Genomic DNA, 16,319 nt, shown 5'->3' on the forward strand with positions numbered 1-16,319 from the left:
TTCCTGCCCTAGCCCCTTTAGTACTTGTGGGATAACGCCATGATATTCCTGCCCTAGCCCCTTTAGTCCTTGTGGGATAACGCCATGATATTCCTGTGTCCTAGCCCCTTTAGTACTTGTGGGATAACGCCATGATATTCCTGTGTCCTAGCCCCTTTAGTCCTTGTGGGATAACGCCATGATATTCCTGTGTCCTAGCCCCTTTAGTCCTTGTGGGATAACACCATGATATTCCTGCCCTAGCCCCTTTAGTCCTTGTGGGATAACGGCATGATATTCCTGCCCTAGCCCCTTTAGTACTTGTGGGATAACGCCATGATATTCCTGCCCTAGCCCCTTTAGTCCTTGTGGGATAACGCCATGATATTCCTGTGTCCTAGCCCCTTTAGTACTTGTGGGATAACACCATGATATTCCTGCCCTAGCCCCTTTAGTCCTTGTGGGATAACGCCATGATATTCCTGTGTCCTAGCCCCTTTAGTACTTGTGGGATAACGCCATGATATTCCTGTGTCCTAGCCCCTTTAGTACTTGTGGGATAACGCCATGATATTCCTGTGTCCTAGCCCCTTTAGTACTTGTGGGATAACGCCATGATATTCCTGTGTCCTAGCCCCTTTAGTACTTGTGGGATAACACCATGATATTCCTGCTCCACCTCCTTTAGTACTTGTGGGATAACGCCATTATAACTCCATGGCTTTTATCTGCCCTGTATATCTTTGGCAGAACATGTCACAGAAACATCTTCAACACAAATATTTTTAGGAAAGTGTTCCATTGGCCGGTCTTCCTGGTGCAGGTGAGGTCACATGTCTGTTGCTTAACTGTGTGATGGATCTTTAGCCAATCCCCTGCATTCGCCAACCCTGTCCCACCAATGGGACCTCCCCCTCCCTTAATGAGGGGTTTCCATGCTTCTGTACTGATTGTATATCAGAACCGGACTTCAAATACTATTTGAAATACATTCAGTTACTTTTGAGACTGGAGTCTGCCTGGAGTGTCAGGTGGTTGAGATTTTCATATTTGGGAAATGGGAACAACTCTTTGGCTGTGCCAGACAAGAGTATTCAAGCACAGGGAAGCATATAGAAGTCATTTGAAAGAGTATTTGTAGCCAGGTAGTGTATACTCCTGAACACTCCCCCTTAGTGTGCACTTTTCCTTCATACGTTGTGGAATACAGTGAAGAAATTAGACATGAGTACAGGAGAAAATAAAAAAAATAAAAAAAAATAAAAAAAAACGTATCAGCAATATAATACAAAACGTAAAAGTACAAAATAGTTCACATTGAGGCAACCTTTTCCAAATCTGCCCTATAGAGTAAGTACAGTATAATCCTGGTTTAAATACAAAAGTTCAAGAAAAACAAAGCAGCCTCACTCCCCTCCTGGGCAGACCGGCGATGCTTGTAGAATGAACCCATGCATCTCATGATTTTATTAAAGTTATTTTTATATGCCCTGATTAAGACCAGCTGATCCAAACATACTGGCATGTTTAAATATGTACCCGTGCCACAAAAAAGGCTTTTTATACCTCTTTATACATTTCACTGGATAATTTTTGAAGTGCCTGGGACCTTATGTTATTTCTTATTCTTGGTATTTCTTTTCCCAAGTTGCACCTGAAGTATTTTTGTTTGTAAACTGCACTCGCTCGAGCTCCTAGTTGAACTCTCTGCTGTTGTTATTTTTTACCTGGGTATTTATTAAGGTATTGTGTTGCACCTCAAATCCATCACAGACCCACTCCTGAACCCTCTGCAGTTCGCCTACAGAGCAAACGGGTCTGTGACGACGCAGTAAACATGGCCCTTCACTACATTCAGCATCTGGAACATGTAGGCACCTACGCCAGGGTCCTGTTTGTGGATTTCAGCTCTGCCTGGATGTACTTCCTGAGGCAGATGAAGAAATTCGGTCTACCAAAGGAAATGATGATACTCTTCTACATCTCCATCATTGAGTCAATCCTCACCTCCTCCATCACCATCTGGTACTCCGCCACTACAGCCAAGGACAGGGCCAGACTGCAGTGCGTCATCCGATCTGCCGAAAAGGCGATCCGCTGCAACCTGCCCTCCCTCCTGGTCCAACCTGCCCTCCCTCCTGGTCCAACCTGCCTTCCCTCCTGGTCCAACCTGCCCTCCCTCCTGGTCCTGCACAACTCCAGGACCCTGAAGTGGGCCAGGAAGATTGTGGCCGACCCCTCCCACCCCGGCCATAATCTCTTCGTGCCCCTCCCCTCAGGCAGGAGGCTGCGGTCCATCAGGACCCCGTCTGCACCCCACAGAGACAGCTTAACGTTATGCACTTCGCCCAAAAGCAAATTCCTATCACATTTTAAAACTGCATGGCAATAAACGGATTCAGATTCTGCTTGTCACTTGAGCAATGACAGCGCTCACAGAGCAAGATATTAAATGAGCGCTGAAGGGGCTACCATGTTTGCGTTTATCTTCATCAACCCGCTGTTTGACACCATAGGAGGTAGGAAATGCAGCAGTTGTCAATTCCTCCGTTTTTGCCTTCTCCACTGTGTGTGTGTGTGTGTGTGTGTGTGTGTGTGTGCGTGTGTGTGTGTGTGTGTGTACCCAGAGTGTCAGAGAGAGAGCGAGAGAGAGAGAGAGAATAGATTACAACCATGTTACATCATCATTTTAAGGTTACAGCTTAACTTTCTGACAATGACAAAATCTTCCCAGGGTTATCTGTGTCCCCTTCATCTGTCTGGATAGAAAAGACCGGAACACGTAGTGCTTTGCTGCTGCTGTTGTTGTTGTTGTTGTTGTTGATAATACTATAATTGTATTCGTTGCAATGTTTCATGCCGTGGTTACTTTATGTGATAACAGTAATTCCATAAGTTTGATAGAACTTAACTAGATCAAAGAGAGCTTCTAAGGGAAGTCGTTATTAGTAAACAACAAGATGGTGGCTGTACGCAGGGCTCCCCAGTGAGCGGGCGGAGGCACAATCTGGACCTTGGTGGCTAGCGTAGAGGAATCCTCATCATCTCCATCTCTCTGACGTGCGTCTATGACATCCTTCTGATCAGCTTAGTCCTAATGTGGGCCGCTGGTCAGCTCACTGGGTCTAATGGGTGGTTGATGGCTAGCCCTGATATGTCCTCTTCTATCGCTCATGAGTTTCAATTTGTCTCCTTATGTTTTATTTTGTGCCTCTTTACCTGTTTTATCAATCTGTATTTGCTTTTATCGTTTTATTCTTCTGTATTTTACTTGTGTTATTTCATTCTTTATTGCTTTATTCTATTTGGCTATGTTGCACTTGTCTTAATTGGTATGCAGTTGTTTTAATTGTCTGCCACTATGTTCGATTTTACTGTAAAGCACCTTGTGATTGTGTATCTTGAAAGGTGCTATATAAATAAACTTTACTTACTTACTTATTTACTTACTTGATGGCGGTTGTTGCAGTGGTAGTAACATCACGCCCCCTGGACACATCGGGACCACTGTCACTCACGCACTGACAAACTACTGTAGGCCCCTGGCTCTCACACAGGCCTTTTCCACCGCGAGGGAACTGGTTCGGTGCCGGTTCGCGAACCTAATTTTGAATGGTTCCGAGCATTTCGACCAAAAAGAAAGGAGTTCTGGAACCCGAAAGCTGGTTCCGAACCGGCACCACAAAATAGTAGGTTTTTCAGTGCGAACCGTGACGACATCATGGGCGTGGGCTGACGTACAACGGTTCGGCTCAAAACTGGTCGAAACGCGGGCCCGTTCTCTGGACAGAACCAAGGTTCCAGGAATTTTGAAACAAACCGGTTCACGAACCAAAGTTCTTTTGGTGGAAAAGGGCTATCAGTGAGACCATGGGTCACAGCTCTGATGGTGCTGCCCGCCCCTCCACCCACCACCGTAGCACTGGCCTCTGGTGCAGTTGCACAGTAAGGTCACCTGTTTCTTTTTCTATCCTGAAACCGTGCTGACTAATGACCTGCAGGTTTTAGCTGACTCTAGGTTATGGCATAGCGTGGCTTAGAAGCCGTGTTATTAAATACCTGTGATATGGGAGTGTGTTCAGTCAGAGGGAGTCGATTATGGGACCACTGGGCCTCCTAAGTGATCGTGAGCTCTGGATAGCCGTAGCGAGTCATGTCCATGAATCAGAAAGTCGTGCTGAAGTGCTATAGTCCACAGCGCTCGATGGGTGGAAGATGCTATCGTATTCCTGAACACTCGTCTGCTATGTGAAGCCTCGGTGTCACACACACGCACACACACACACACACACACACACTCACACAGCACACCCATACTCACAGAGCTGACACACACACACACACACTCACACAGCACACCCATACTCACAGAGCTGACACACACACACACACACGCACACACACACAGCACACCCATACTCACAGAGCTGACACACACACACACTCACACAGAGCTGAGAAGCACACTCTAAGAGCCAGGCTGGATGATATAATCAGTCTGATGTCGTGTTGAGCAGGGGTCAGGATTGCACTCTTAAGGTCAGGGCTTCTACATCTGCCGCCTCTCTGCTCCTAAGCCAAGCTGTGAGCTCTGACGAGAGAGAGAGAGAGAGAGAGAGAGAGAGAGAGAGAGAGGAGGAAGGGTTAGGGTGGGAGGATGGGGGGAGGGATTGAGAAAGAGGTGAAAAACAGGGGAGAGAAGAAGGGATGGAAAGAAGAGAGAGAGGTGAGAAAGAGGAGATGGGAGAGGTGGTTCTCACTGTCAGTGAAGAATATTGCAGTTGATCTTAATATTTTTTTATTTTATTTTTAAAGCTTTATTTAACCAGGAACATGAGATTAAACATCTCTTATACAAGAGAGCCCTGGCCAAGACAGTTGTACCACAGCACAGTTACAGGTTTTCAAACAAAATACAAACTTTTTTTTTTAAAGAACAAAAAGGAAAATTTACAGAATCATTCATCCTCATTAAAAACATCTGCATCCAGATGTACTTGATTCCATATAATTTAAAAACATTTTAAAGGACTCCAGTGAGACCAGCCCTCAAAGGTTGTTTTGCAGCTGGTTCTTGTAGTATAACCCCTAACCCCTAACCCTAACCCCTTCATCTGAGAGAAATGTCATTATACATAGTAGGATCGATCATTTTCAATGTGAACGGTCTCAGATTATGAATCCAGAGTAGTCTGTCGAAAACATAGAGATTACAATTGCCTTACCAGTGGCTACTGCAGATCTCAGAATTTAACTCATGAAGTTTTGCCCTCATCCACAGTGGGTTGGAACGGTGGTGGTGTTCTCTCTGCTCTCGCCGTTCGCCACTAAGACAACAGCATTAAAGACTAAAACAGCTGATCTTCAGTCATTTGCTGAAAGCAGGACAATGAGGGGGATTCTGTCATGTTCCTGTTGTGGCTATATATCCACAGCAGGATGATCTAAATAGTCACGTTCGACAACACCCACATGGCCAGCAGGTCACATCGCTCGGCAGACCTAGCAGAGAAATATAGGCTTTGAAGTAGGTACACTTCCCGGAGAGCCATTTTGGAATTCTGCCTTTTTGTTGATTGCACACACAGGGGCCGTGTTACTATGGGGGCAGTGCTGCTGTGATTCAAATGTAAGATCTGGACTTTCATCAACATTCTGACCCTATGAATGGATAGAATGTATGAATGGGGCTTGTGTGTACCTGTACATTCACATGCACGCGTGCGCGCACACACACACACACACACACACACACACTTTCTCACTGTACAACCTGTTTTTGACATATTATGACAGTGTCATCTTTCCTGGCCCACGGGAATTTGCATACACAGCCACACACACACACACACACACACACACACACACACACACACCCTCTAACTTTGTTTGTGACCCTGTGACAGTGCCATCGTTCTGGGGGCTGGTGAACTCGGCTTGGAACCTGTGTGCCATGGGGAAGAGACAGTCTCCCATCGACATTGAGACCAGTCGCATGATCTTTGACCCTTATCTGACCCCTCTGCGCGTCAACACGGGCGCTCGCAAGGTAAGATTGATTTATTTGACCTTTGTTTAGACAGGGAGTCATTCTGAGACCACTATTAGCCGTGTTAGAACAGATTGGAACAAAGCCCATATTGAGCTGGGAGATACGGAAGATCTCTGGTGTTAAAGGATTAGGAGACAGAGATTAACTGATCTGAGACTTGTTTACAGTGTGACTGTATGTATGAAGTTTTTTGCATGTTGTCTCTCAGGAACATGGAAAGCTGCCGATTACTTGAGAATCCCAGAGAAGCAGATGTCAAGCCATTGACGGAAGCCAGTCCAGATTAACATAAATCACATTCCATAGCTCTTCTCTAAGCCTTGATAGCATTGGCGATTTTATAGGGGGGGCAAGGGGGGCAAATGCCCCCCCTGATTGGACAGCCCAACTCTGCTCAGATTCTTAAAAAAATATATATATATATATATATATATTTTTTTTTTTTTTTTTTACTAATTAACACAATTATTAAATTCATAATTGTGGTTTGTACCAGTTTGTGTTAGATCAGCATTCATTTTAAAAGTGTATTTATTACTTAAACTAGGCTACCTTGAAAAATATATATATATTCATAATCCACTAATGGCACAACTCGTCCGTCGATAAAAATGAGATCTGACTGTACTGCTCAGTGCTCAACAAGCTACAACTAGCCAACCTGCTCATAATGGCAAAAAGAGCTATAAAAACAATTTACCACTTCTTCATAAAATAAAATAAAATCTGGCAATGCTAATGAAGAAGCTACCACTCGAAATGACAGCGCAGCAGGTGCAATCAAATGCAGAAGTGCTCCAGAGGCTATCGAAGCTAGCACTAGCAACATCACCATCGGCGAGGAAGCTAGCACCAGCAGGCAGTTGCAGTTTGATGTTGTGATGTTGGGTATGGCCTAGTGCTCGGTCATAAAGTCATATTGACATGCTCGTGGTGTCTAGATAAGGTTTGATGCGTTGTACATATTGAATTGTCATACGGATTTCTTATTAGCATACTTTTCACAACTGGTATTCTTTGTAAATAGATGGGACGAGACGGCAGAACTGTTTTGTTTTTTTTCTCACGTCAAAATGTTGCCCCCCCTACTCTCAGAGGGTAAAATCGCCTATGCTTGATAGGTTATGTAATTATATGGCTAACCATCCAAAAGTGATTCTGGTGGACGCCCCACTGAGTTCCAACGCTAACTGCCAGTAGACGCCGTTCACCACTGGTCACCTTATGCTGCCACGGCAACCATATGGGCCGCCCGCAACCCTAAAAGGGACCAAAGAGCAGACAGGACTTATTATGGGATGGCGCTTTCTGTGAGAATACAGGAGAGTTGGCGGGATGCCCCCGTGCACCGGCTACTGGATGAGGAGAGGAACAGAGGGCCCTGGATTCGGGCGAGGGGGGCACAGCCAGGGCAGGGGGTAGAGGGAGCAGGGGGTACAGGGGTTTGTGACAGGGGCGCGGGGTGGGGGGATATCCCCGAGAATATCCCCGAGGGGACAGACTGCAAGGCTCTGAAGCTGAAATCACCGATGAGGAGACGAGAACGAGAATGACATGAAAAACGCCCCTGCTGTTCAAAATGGCGACGCGTCAAGCCGCCGCTTGAAGAGATTCGTCACGGTGTCTTTTTTGATGGATATTTTCGTAGTGAAAATGTCATCGTGAAGACAGGAAAGTGACTAGCCGGTATGATCAACAACATGTTTTTTTTCCCCCACACACATTAAGGGTAACGATCGCGCTCGTTTAGTCGTTATCAATAGTCGGGGGGGAGATAAAGATGAGCCGTGGCTTCTTCTCGGGACCGAGATACTGGGGTTTGACTGACAGCAGAAAAGTGAGAATCGGTCTGTCTCGCTGCTCGTGAACGTTTTGCTTATGTAACCGAGTGAAACTGGGTTCTTGTGAATCCTCGAGTAGGTAGCGAGTTGTTGGCTAAACTCACTCCCCAGTATAAATACTGTAATGTTCTGGGGTTGTTGTGTATCGCTCTAGTTATATGGTCTAAGGGGCACCACTTAGCTGGGGGTGTTGTTTCCCCCCGGGAACAATAAGAGTGAGGGACCAGATGTGAGACGGGTGTGTGATGCGAGTTGTGGATGCAGAGCACTTTCCTGTGTGGCGTGGGCATCAGCCATATAGTTGCCGGTCATAAAGAGAGAAAATAAATCACCAATCACAAGTGAAACTCTCCTCATCATTTCCTAAGACGGATCGTTACAATACCATCCACCCTCGCCAATTGGCGCAGCTGGTTAAAACGGTGTCTGGTGTTCATTAGCTTGGAGCTACCGTAAAGCTGTTCCTTGGGTCTTCAAGGTTAGGCCTTCTGCTTTAACCAGCATACCTGGTAGCAAACTACCATGTCCTTCTGTCAGCCAAGAGATGTGGTGGGACTTAGAAGATCCCATTACTTCACATTACAGTCAATTGGCAGACACTTTTATATAAGCGACTTAAAATAAGTGCATTCAACTTTAGGTAGTGAAGCGTGCTACTTGCCAGAACTCATAAGTGCAACTCCTAAGTGCGTCTAAGAGCTTCACCTAGAATCTAAGTAAAGAACAGCTCAGTACAAATAGCAAAATAAAAAAGCTACAATAAAAGTGTGAGAACAGACAAATAGAAATACAACAGCTGGAAGGGTCAGGGGGGTAGTTCTTGAAGAGCAGAGCTTTCACACTGTATATTACAGTACAGTACATTACAGAGTCATCCCACTGAGGGACAGTGAAGGAGTTTAGTGATGGAAGGGTTGGAGTGTAGGAGAGGGTTAAGTTCTCTTTTTAAGTCTTGTTTTGTGATTAATGCCAGCGTGCATCTGCTGAGTGAGAACGCAGGATCCAGCCATCTGTCCTGGCGTGTGTGTGTGTGTTTGTATGTGTGTCTGTTTGAGCGTGTTTGCTTGTGTGTGTGTGTGTGTGTGTGTGTATGCGTGCATGAGTGCGTGCGTGTGTGTGTGCTTCAAATGTGCTATAGCCTGGCATTATTGATATTCTCTCATTGTATACCAACAGATTGGAGATTTGGGTCCCCATTGTAAACTGATGGTCTATTTTGATGCTCCAGTTTGCTGCATTGCTTATTTTTCAAATAATTATGCTCCCCCCCCCCCCCCCCCACACACACACACAAATTCAGTTCATGCTTGATCTGACATTTTAGACTGGTTTATTGTTGTTGTTATTTACTGCACTTTTAAATAGTAATGCTCATACCTTTTTAATGCCCTGCTCAGGCCTTTGAGTCTCACTGTTTCTACCAAGCTGTGTGGTTTTATGTTTTTATGTACAGCTGCAACAAGGGCATTTCCCCTTGGGGATTATTAATGTACCTCTATCTATCTATCTATCTATCTATCTATCTATCTATCTATCTATCTATCTATCTATCTATCTATCTATCTATCTATCTATCTATCTATCTATTTATTATCTATCTATCTATCTATCTATCTATCTATCTATCTATCTATCTATCTATCTATCTATCTACCTGTCTGTCTGTCTGTCTGTCTGTCTATCTATCTATCTATCTATCTATCTATCTATCTATCTATCTATCTATCTATCTATCTATCTATCTATCTATCTATCTATCTATCTATCTATCTATCTATCTATCTATCTATTTATTATCCATCTATCTATCTATCTATCTATCTATCTATCTATCTATCTATCTATCTATCTATCTATCTATCTATCTATCTATCTATCTATCTATCTACCCGTCTGTCTGTCTGTCTGTCTATCTATCTATCTATCTATCTATCTATCTATCTATCTATCTATCTATCTATCTATCTATCTATCTATCTATCTACCTGTCTGTCTGTCTGTCTGTCTGTCTGTCTGTCTGTCTGTCTGTCTGTCTGTCTGTCTATGATACATTTCTGCATGTAGCTTTGATGAGTTCTACCTGCTTGGTTGGAGGTCGGGGCTTGTGTCGAGGCTTGATCTTTGCAGTTATCTGCTCTCTAGGCACGCAGTTGGATGCCAGATCTTGTGGGCTAGTCTGTCTACAGGTAACGACTATCTTTCAAAGATGTACCCCAGCGTTTTATCTGCACATTCGATAGCCACAGTCGAGCAGTTGATTTTATTCCCTGAGAAACAACATCCAAACATGTCAGCAGCAGGTAAAGAGCCCATTGGCGATTAGAAGATACTTCTATATCTACATAACAAATCAATTAATCCTAAGTGGTGATATAATGCACAAGGAGAACAGACACTCTGTGAACCTCGACTGATAAGCTTTTTAACATGAGGGATGATTCTGTCCTCTAACACTTTGAATTCGTTCCAGCGTGGTGACATTTCAGTAATAAATTGGAAACGATGGGAGCCAATGACAGTGCATTAGTCATTTCCTATCTCACTCGCTTCCTGCTCAGTTACCCAGACACACTCACCAAGACACACACTGTTACACACTCAAAACACACTGTTACACACACTCGCGCATGCACAAACTCACACACACACACACACACACACACACACACACACACACACACTGTGGCATAATAATGAACCCGTGAAGACAGTTTCTCATTAACAAGTGCATTCTGACATAAAACATTCAGAGGGTAACAGACAGAGGGGTTTAGCCGTAGCAAAGAGCACTTTTAGTATAAAAAAAACCCCAAAACATGAGCATCAAAGACAAGAGAAGTGGAATGAGATCAGCTTCCTCTATCAATTTAATGAAATTCGTTTGATCATCTTGGGCTGGAGAGAATCATACTCCCCTACCCCCCCCCCCCCCCCGCCCCCCAGCCTGGGGAAGAGAGAAGTCACAGAGGTGCGCTGGGAGAGGATGTGCAGGATTTGGTGGCTTCAGATCCCAGTCGTGAAGGTTCTGAGGGGGGCGCCCGGGTCCCTGAGTGACAGGACGAGGGGGGAGGGGACAGGTGGAACAGGTGCCCGCAGGGGGTCTCCCAAACGCCCCGTCCTCCTCCTGACGGTTGTTTTTGCATTCAGAGGGCGTCCCTGCCCCGCCGTCACCCGCCGAGGTGGCGAGGGCGTTGTCTCGAGGTCCGCGCGTCCTTCGAACGGAGTCGGCGGGCGTCAGAAGAGAGGCTTTTCGAGTTTCGAATGAAGTTTTCTTGGTTGCCTTTCATGTGCTTCTTTTAAGGTTTCAGAAGCGTGCTGCTGTCAGGGTCTTGTCTCCGAGGGCGATAGCAGGGAGCTCATTCCAGATTTCTGTTGTATCCCTGTGTCATCATCAGCATTAGGGATGCACCGATGCATCGGCCGATGTTGGCCTTGTTTACTGCCATCGGCCCATCGGCAAATAAAACATCGACATTCACCTATGGTAGTGGCCGATTTTATGTCGCAACAATTATGGCTTTTTTTGTTGCAAAACGTAACCTACCCAGCTGCAGATTCAGAGAAGATCCGTGACGTAACGCCGCAAACACACGTGTAGTTTGCTTTCAAATTAAAGTGAAATAAAAATGTCGGCCGTGTGGGGATATTTCACCATCTCAGACAAAGATATGCTCTATGCAACTTGTAAAACTTGTTCAAGTAACATTTCAAGAGGGGGTACTACAGCCAAGGATTTTAACACATCAAATCTAACTGGCCATTTGAAAAGCAGGCATCATTTCTTTGTTTCCCTGGCACAAAAGGGGGAATAAAAATAAAATAAAATAAAATAAACATCGGCCATCGGCATCGGCCGGATTGTTATTTTAAACATCGGCATCGGCCCAGAGTTTTGCAATCGGTGCTAATCAGCATGTTTACCACGGTTCCTCTGCTACTCGTCTCATAGCCTAATCCTCCCCCAGTGTCCCCGGTTAGGCCCGTTCTGTGTGTGTGTGTGTGTGTGTGTGTGCGTGTGTGTGTGTGTGTGCTTATGCCTGTGTAATAATAATAATTTAATGAAACAATTCAACAATCTGCAGTTGCTGTGTGTGAGTGCCTGTGTGTGTGTGTCTGTGTGTGTGTGCGTATGCCTGTGTAATAATAATAATTTAATTAAACAATTCAACAATCTGCAGTTGCTGTGTGCGTGCATGAGTGCCTGTGTGTGTGTGTCTGTGTCTGTGTGTGTGTGCTTATGCCTGTGTAATAATAATAATAATAATAATTTAATGAAACAATTCAACAATCTGTAGTTGCTGTGTGCGTGCATGAGTGCCTGTGTGTGTGTTTGTGTGTGTGTGTGTGTGTGATAGATAGATAGATAGATAGATAGATAGATAGATAGATAAATAGATAATAGATAGATAGATAGATAGATAGATAGATAGATAGATAGATAGATAGATAGATAGATAGATAGATAGATAGATAGATAGATAGATAGATAGCGTGAGGCTCAGTCCTCCCCTGGTGGTTCAGACCGAGCCGTACGGGAGGAGAGTACGGTGGCCTGGAGGGGGAGTTTGGAGGAGTTCTCCGCAGCGCGAGCGGAGAGAGTGCTGATGAGTGCTGATCTGGACGAGTGTGGATCCGGAGACCGCCGGGGAAAAGCACCGATGAGGAAACTAGACATTATCAAAGCTAGTTCAGCAACAACTCTGTTCTATTCTGGCCTGTTCCACTGGCAAACCACCCCGCCCCGAGCCAGTGGCCAATCACCAAGATTGCTCAGCTGTATCCTAACCCTGAACCTCAACACCAACCACTAATCAATCCCCCCTGAAAATATAGGCTTCCAATGTCTGGGCTTAACTCACTGAGGCAATGCAGCTATTAGTGCCAAGGCTTTTCAGCCCATTGAGGCGTGATGTTATTCCGGCTCCGTAGGCCTGTTTAATCTAGCACTCTTGTTAAGCAGCTTTTGTGCTGCTTCTGTTTGCCGTTTAGAAATGCTTGAAGCAGAAAACAGAACCGCTGAATCCCTCAACATACTCATAATTGTGTGTCAAACACCTCCCAAAGTGTGATGGGTTTAAGGCTGAATTAAATAAAAAATAAAAAACTTAGATGAAGGTAAGCTAGGAGCTTAGTGTAATCGATTTTCGATCTTTTCTGAATATAAATGGGGACATTGCAGTTTAAGAGCACAGTTACAGTCCATTGGCTAGACCGTTGTTGTGGTGGTGTGTGTCTCTTTCAAATGGTTCAATAGGTTTCTCATGGTGTATTTCAGTCAGTCGACCTCATTCAGTGCAGGTATAGTATGTTTGACTAGCCTAAATGTAGGCTTTTGTGTGAGAGTGCGGTTGCTTCATGAAAAATGCACACATTAACAAAAAATGTTGAGACATCTGCTTTTATCAATAATGAATAACCCAATTTATGGAAAACATTAAGCGGTATGACATACGACCTCAAATCTCTCAGCAACTCACGCTTTTGAAACTGGCACACCTTAAGCTGTTCCACATCGGCAGAAAGAGGCCTCTGGCACGATCGAGGCTTCTCTCGTCTGCTCTGCCTAACTCCTAACCTCCTAATGTCACACAAAATGTCCCTTGCACGCATTACCATCTGCCGTCTGGTTCCTAGCAGACACAGGCGTGGAGACAGGCCAGCCTGCCACCCCTACAGCTCCATCCCAGGAGTAGGTGTCAGAGGAGGAAACGTGGCTCTGGTAGCGAACGCCGTAGCGGCGGAATTGAATAAAAGTTCCGCTCTTTTGACGGCTTCCATTATGCAGCGGGACTGTGAAGAGAGAGACACCTCCTGTTTGAAGCCTATTAAAGGCGATTTGTTCGGGCGAAACGTATCTCTTCCTCTCCTGCCTCGTTTTACGTGTCGGCGCCACTTTATTCGCCCCCCTCGGCATCGATCAGCGGAGCTGTGCCCGGTCACCCGGTTTGATAAACGACTCACTGAAGTTGAACATACATCCCTCTCTCCCTCCCTGTCCCCTTCTCTCTCCCTCCCTCTCCCCTCTCCCTCCCTCCCTGTCCCCTTCTCCCTCCCTCCCTGTCACCTTCTCCCTCCCTCCCTTTCCCCTTCTCCCTCCCTCCCTGTCACCTTCTCCCTCCCTCCCTCTCCCCTTCTCCCTCCCTCCCTCCCTCTCCCCTTCTCTCTCCCTCCCTCTCCCCTTCTCTCTCCCTCCCTCTCCCCTTCTCCCTCCCTCCATCTCCCCTTCTCCCTCCCTCCCTCTCCCCTCTCCCCTCTCCCCTTCTCCCTCCCTCCCTGTCCCCTTCTCCCTCCCTGTCCCCTTCTCCCTCCCTCCCTGTCCCCTTCTCCCTCCCTGTCCCCTTCTCCCTCCCTCCCTGTCACCTTCTCCCTCCCTCCCTCTCCCCTTCTCCCTCCCTCCCTCCCTCCCTCTCCCCTTCTCCCTCCCTCCATCTCCCCTTCTCCCTCCCTCCCTCTCCCCTCTCCCCTTCTCCCTCCCTCCCTGTCCCCTTCTCCCTCCCTCCCTGTCCCCTTCTCCCTCCTTGTCCCCTTCTCCCTCCCTCCCTCTCCCTTTGTCCCTCCCTCCCTGTCCCCGTCTCCCTCCCTCCCTCTCCCCTTCTCCCTCCCTCCCTCCCTCTCCCCTTCTCCCTCCCTCCCTCTCCCCTTCTCCCTCCCTCCCTCTCCCCTTCTCTCTCCCTCCCTGTCCCCTTCTCCCTCCTTGTCCCCTTCTCCCTCCCTCCCTCTCCCTTTGTCCCTCCCTCCCTGTCCCCGTCTCCCTCCCTCCCTCTCCCCTTCTCCCTCCCTCCCTCTCCCCTTCTCTCTCCCTCCCTCTCCCCTTCTCCCTCCCTCCCTCTCCCCTTCTCTCTCCCTCCCTCTCCCCTTCTCCCTCCCTCGCTCTCCCCTTCTCCCTCCCTCCCTCTCCCCTTCTCACTTCCTCCCTCTCCCTCCCTCCCTGTCCCCTTCTCCCTCCCTCCCAGTCCCCTTCTCTCTCCCTCCCAGTCCCCTTCTCTCTCCCTCCCTGTCCCCTTCTCCCTCCCTCTCCCCTCTCCCTCCCTCCCTCTCCCCTTCACACTTCGTCCCTCTCCCCTTCTCCCTCCCTCCCTGTCCCCTTCTCCCTCCCTGTCCCCTTCTCCCTCCCTACCAGTCCCCTTCTCTCTCCCTCCCTGTCCCCTTCTCCCTCCCTCTCCCCTTCTCTCTCCCCCTCCCTGTCCCCTTCTCCCTCCCTCTCCCCTTCTCCCTCCCTCCCTCTCCCCTTCTCCCTCCCTTCCTCTCCCCTCTGCCTCCCTCCCTGTCCCCTTCTCCCTCCCTCCCTGTCCCCTTCTCCCTCCCTCCCTGTCCCCTTCTCCCTCCCTCCCTCCTCCCTCTCCCCTTCTCCCTCCCTCCCTCTCCCCTTCTCCCTCTCTCCCTCTCCCCTTCTCCCTCCCTCCCTGTCCCCTTCTCCCTCCCTCCCTCTCCCCTTCTCCCTCCCTCCTTGTATCCTTCTCCCTCCCTCCCTGTCCCCTTCTCCCTCCCTCCCTCTCCCCTTCTCCCTCTCTCTTTTCATTCCAAGTCGCGATGTTATCGAGGTCTTAATGTCGGCCTACTTGTTGACGTTTCAAGGTGACAAGCGTGGGCCGTTTGTCATTTTTGCTTGTTCACCTTCATACAATCTTCATACTTCCACTTTTTCAAAACCTAATTCACCGCTGAACTCGGTGGATTGCTCTGTGATTATTGCGGACCAGTGAGTTATGTTTTAATCATGCTTTGCAGTAGAGCCGAGCAACTAGTCTATTAGAAGTGCATATGGGGGCAGTTTGATCTTCCTCATCCATTACAGAGAGTGGAGGGCTAAACGAATATTCCAATGCTTAAATTTGTTTTCTGTTAAGTGCTTTACCCCTCGTAGGAAGGCAGTACTTATCAAAGGTAACATGCGCAACACCACCTGGCTCCCCATTATATCAGGTCCAACTGTTCTTTAAATATATCACGGAATGTACCACGTACAACGACCCCCCCGTGTGTCCCGCAACCTGAAATGACCTCTCCCTCCTCCCTGTGTGCAGATGGGAGGTACCATGTATAACACGGGGAGGCACGTGTCGCTGCGGCCCGACAAGGCTCACCTGGTGAACGTCTCTGGCGGCCCGCTGGGCTACAGTTACAGGCTGGAGGAGGTGCGTCTGCATTTCGGCAGCGAGGACGAGCAGGGCTCCGAGCACCTGCTCAACGGCCAGGCCTTCCCTGGAGAGGTGAGCGGACACAGACACGCCATATTTATAAATTAGGAATTATTGTTCGTCGCTTTGGATAAAAGCGTCTGCTAAATGACTGTAATGTAATGTAATGTAATGTAATAAACCTTTGGGTGATAGCAAGTGGAGGTTACGCAAGGTTACAAACCTTTGGATGACGGTTGGTTTAAGTTAACCTACACATCTACACGGCAAACTTTACCGGTCCGTTCCCGCCGCGACAGTCAACGTTTT

At 47.2% G+C, this 16,319-nt stretch overlaps 1 protein-coding gene across 1 annotated transcript in view; it reads left to right on the plus strand.

The window, feature by feature from the left end:
• Positions 1-5,931: 5,931 nt before the first annotated feature.
• The window catches only part of ca10b (carbonic anhydrase Xb), a 16,882-nt gene continuing 6,494 nt past the window's right edge, over positions 5,932-16,319 (plus strand). Inside the window, exons 1-2 of the mRNA XM_084449013.1 lie at positions 5,932-6,028; positions 15,897-16,082. Of these exons, the coding sequence (XP_084305139.1) occupies positions 5,933-6,028; positions 15,897-16,082 (282 nt within the window). The 5' untranslated portion in view covers position 5,932. The remainder of the gene's footprint in view (positions 6,029-15,896; positions 16,083-16,319) is intronic.

The sequence above is a fragment of the Borostomias antarcticus genome, assembly GCF_949987555.1.
Source record: "Borostomias antarcticus genome assembly, chromosome: 14".
Lineage (NCBI taxonomy): Eukaryota > Metazoa > Chordata > Actinopteri > Stomiiformes > Stomiidae > Borostomias > Borostomias antarcticus.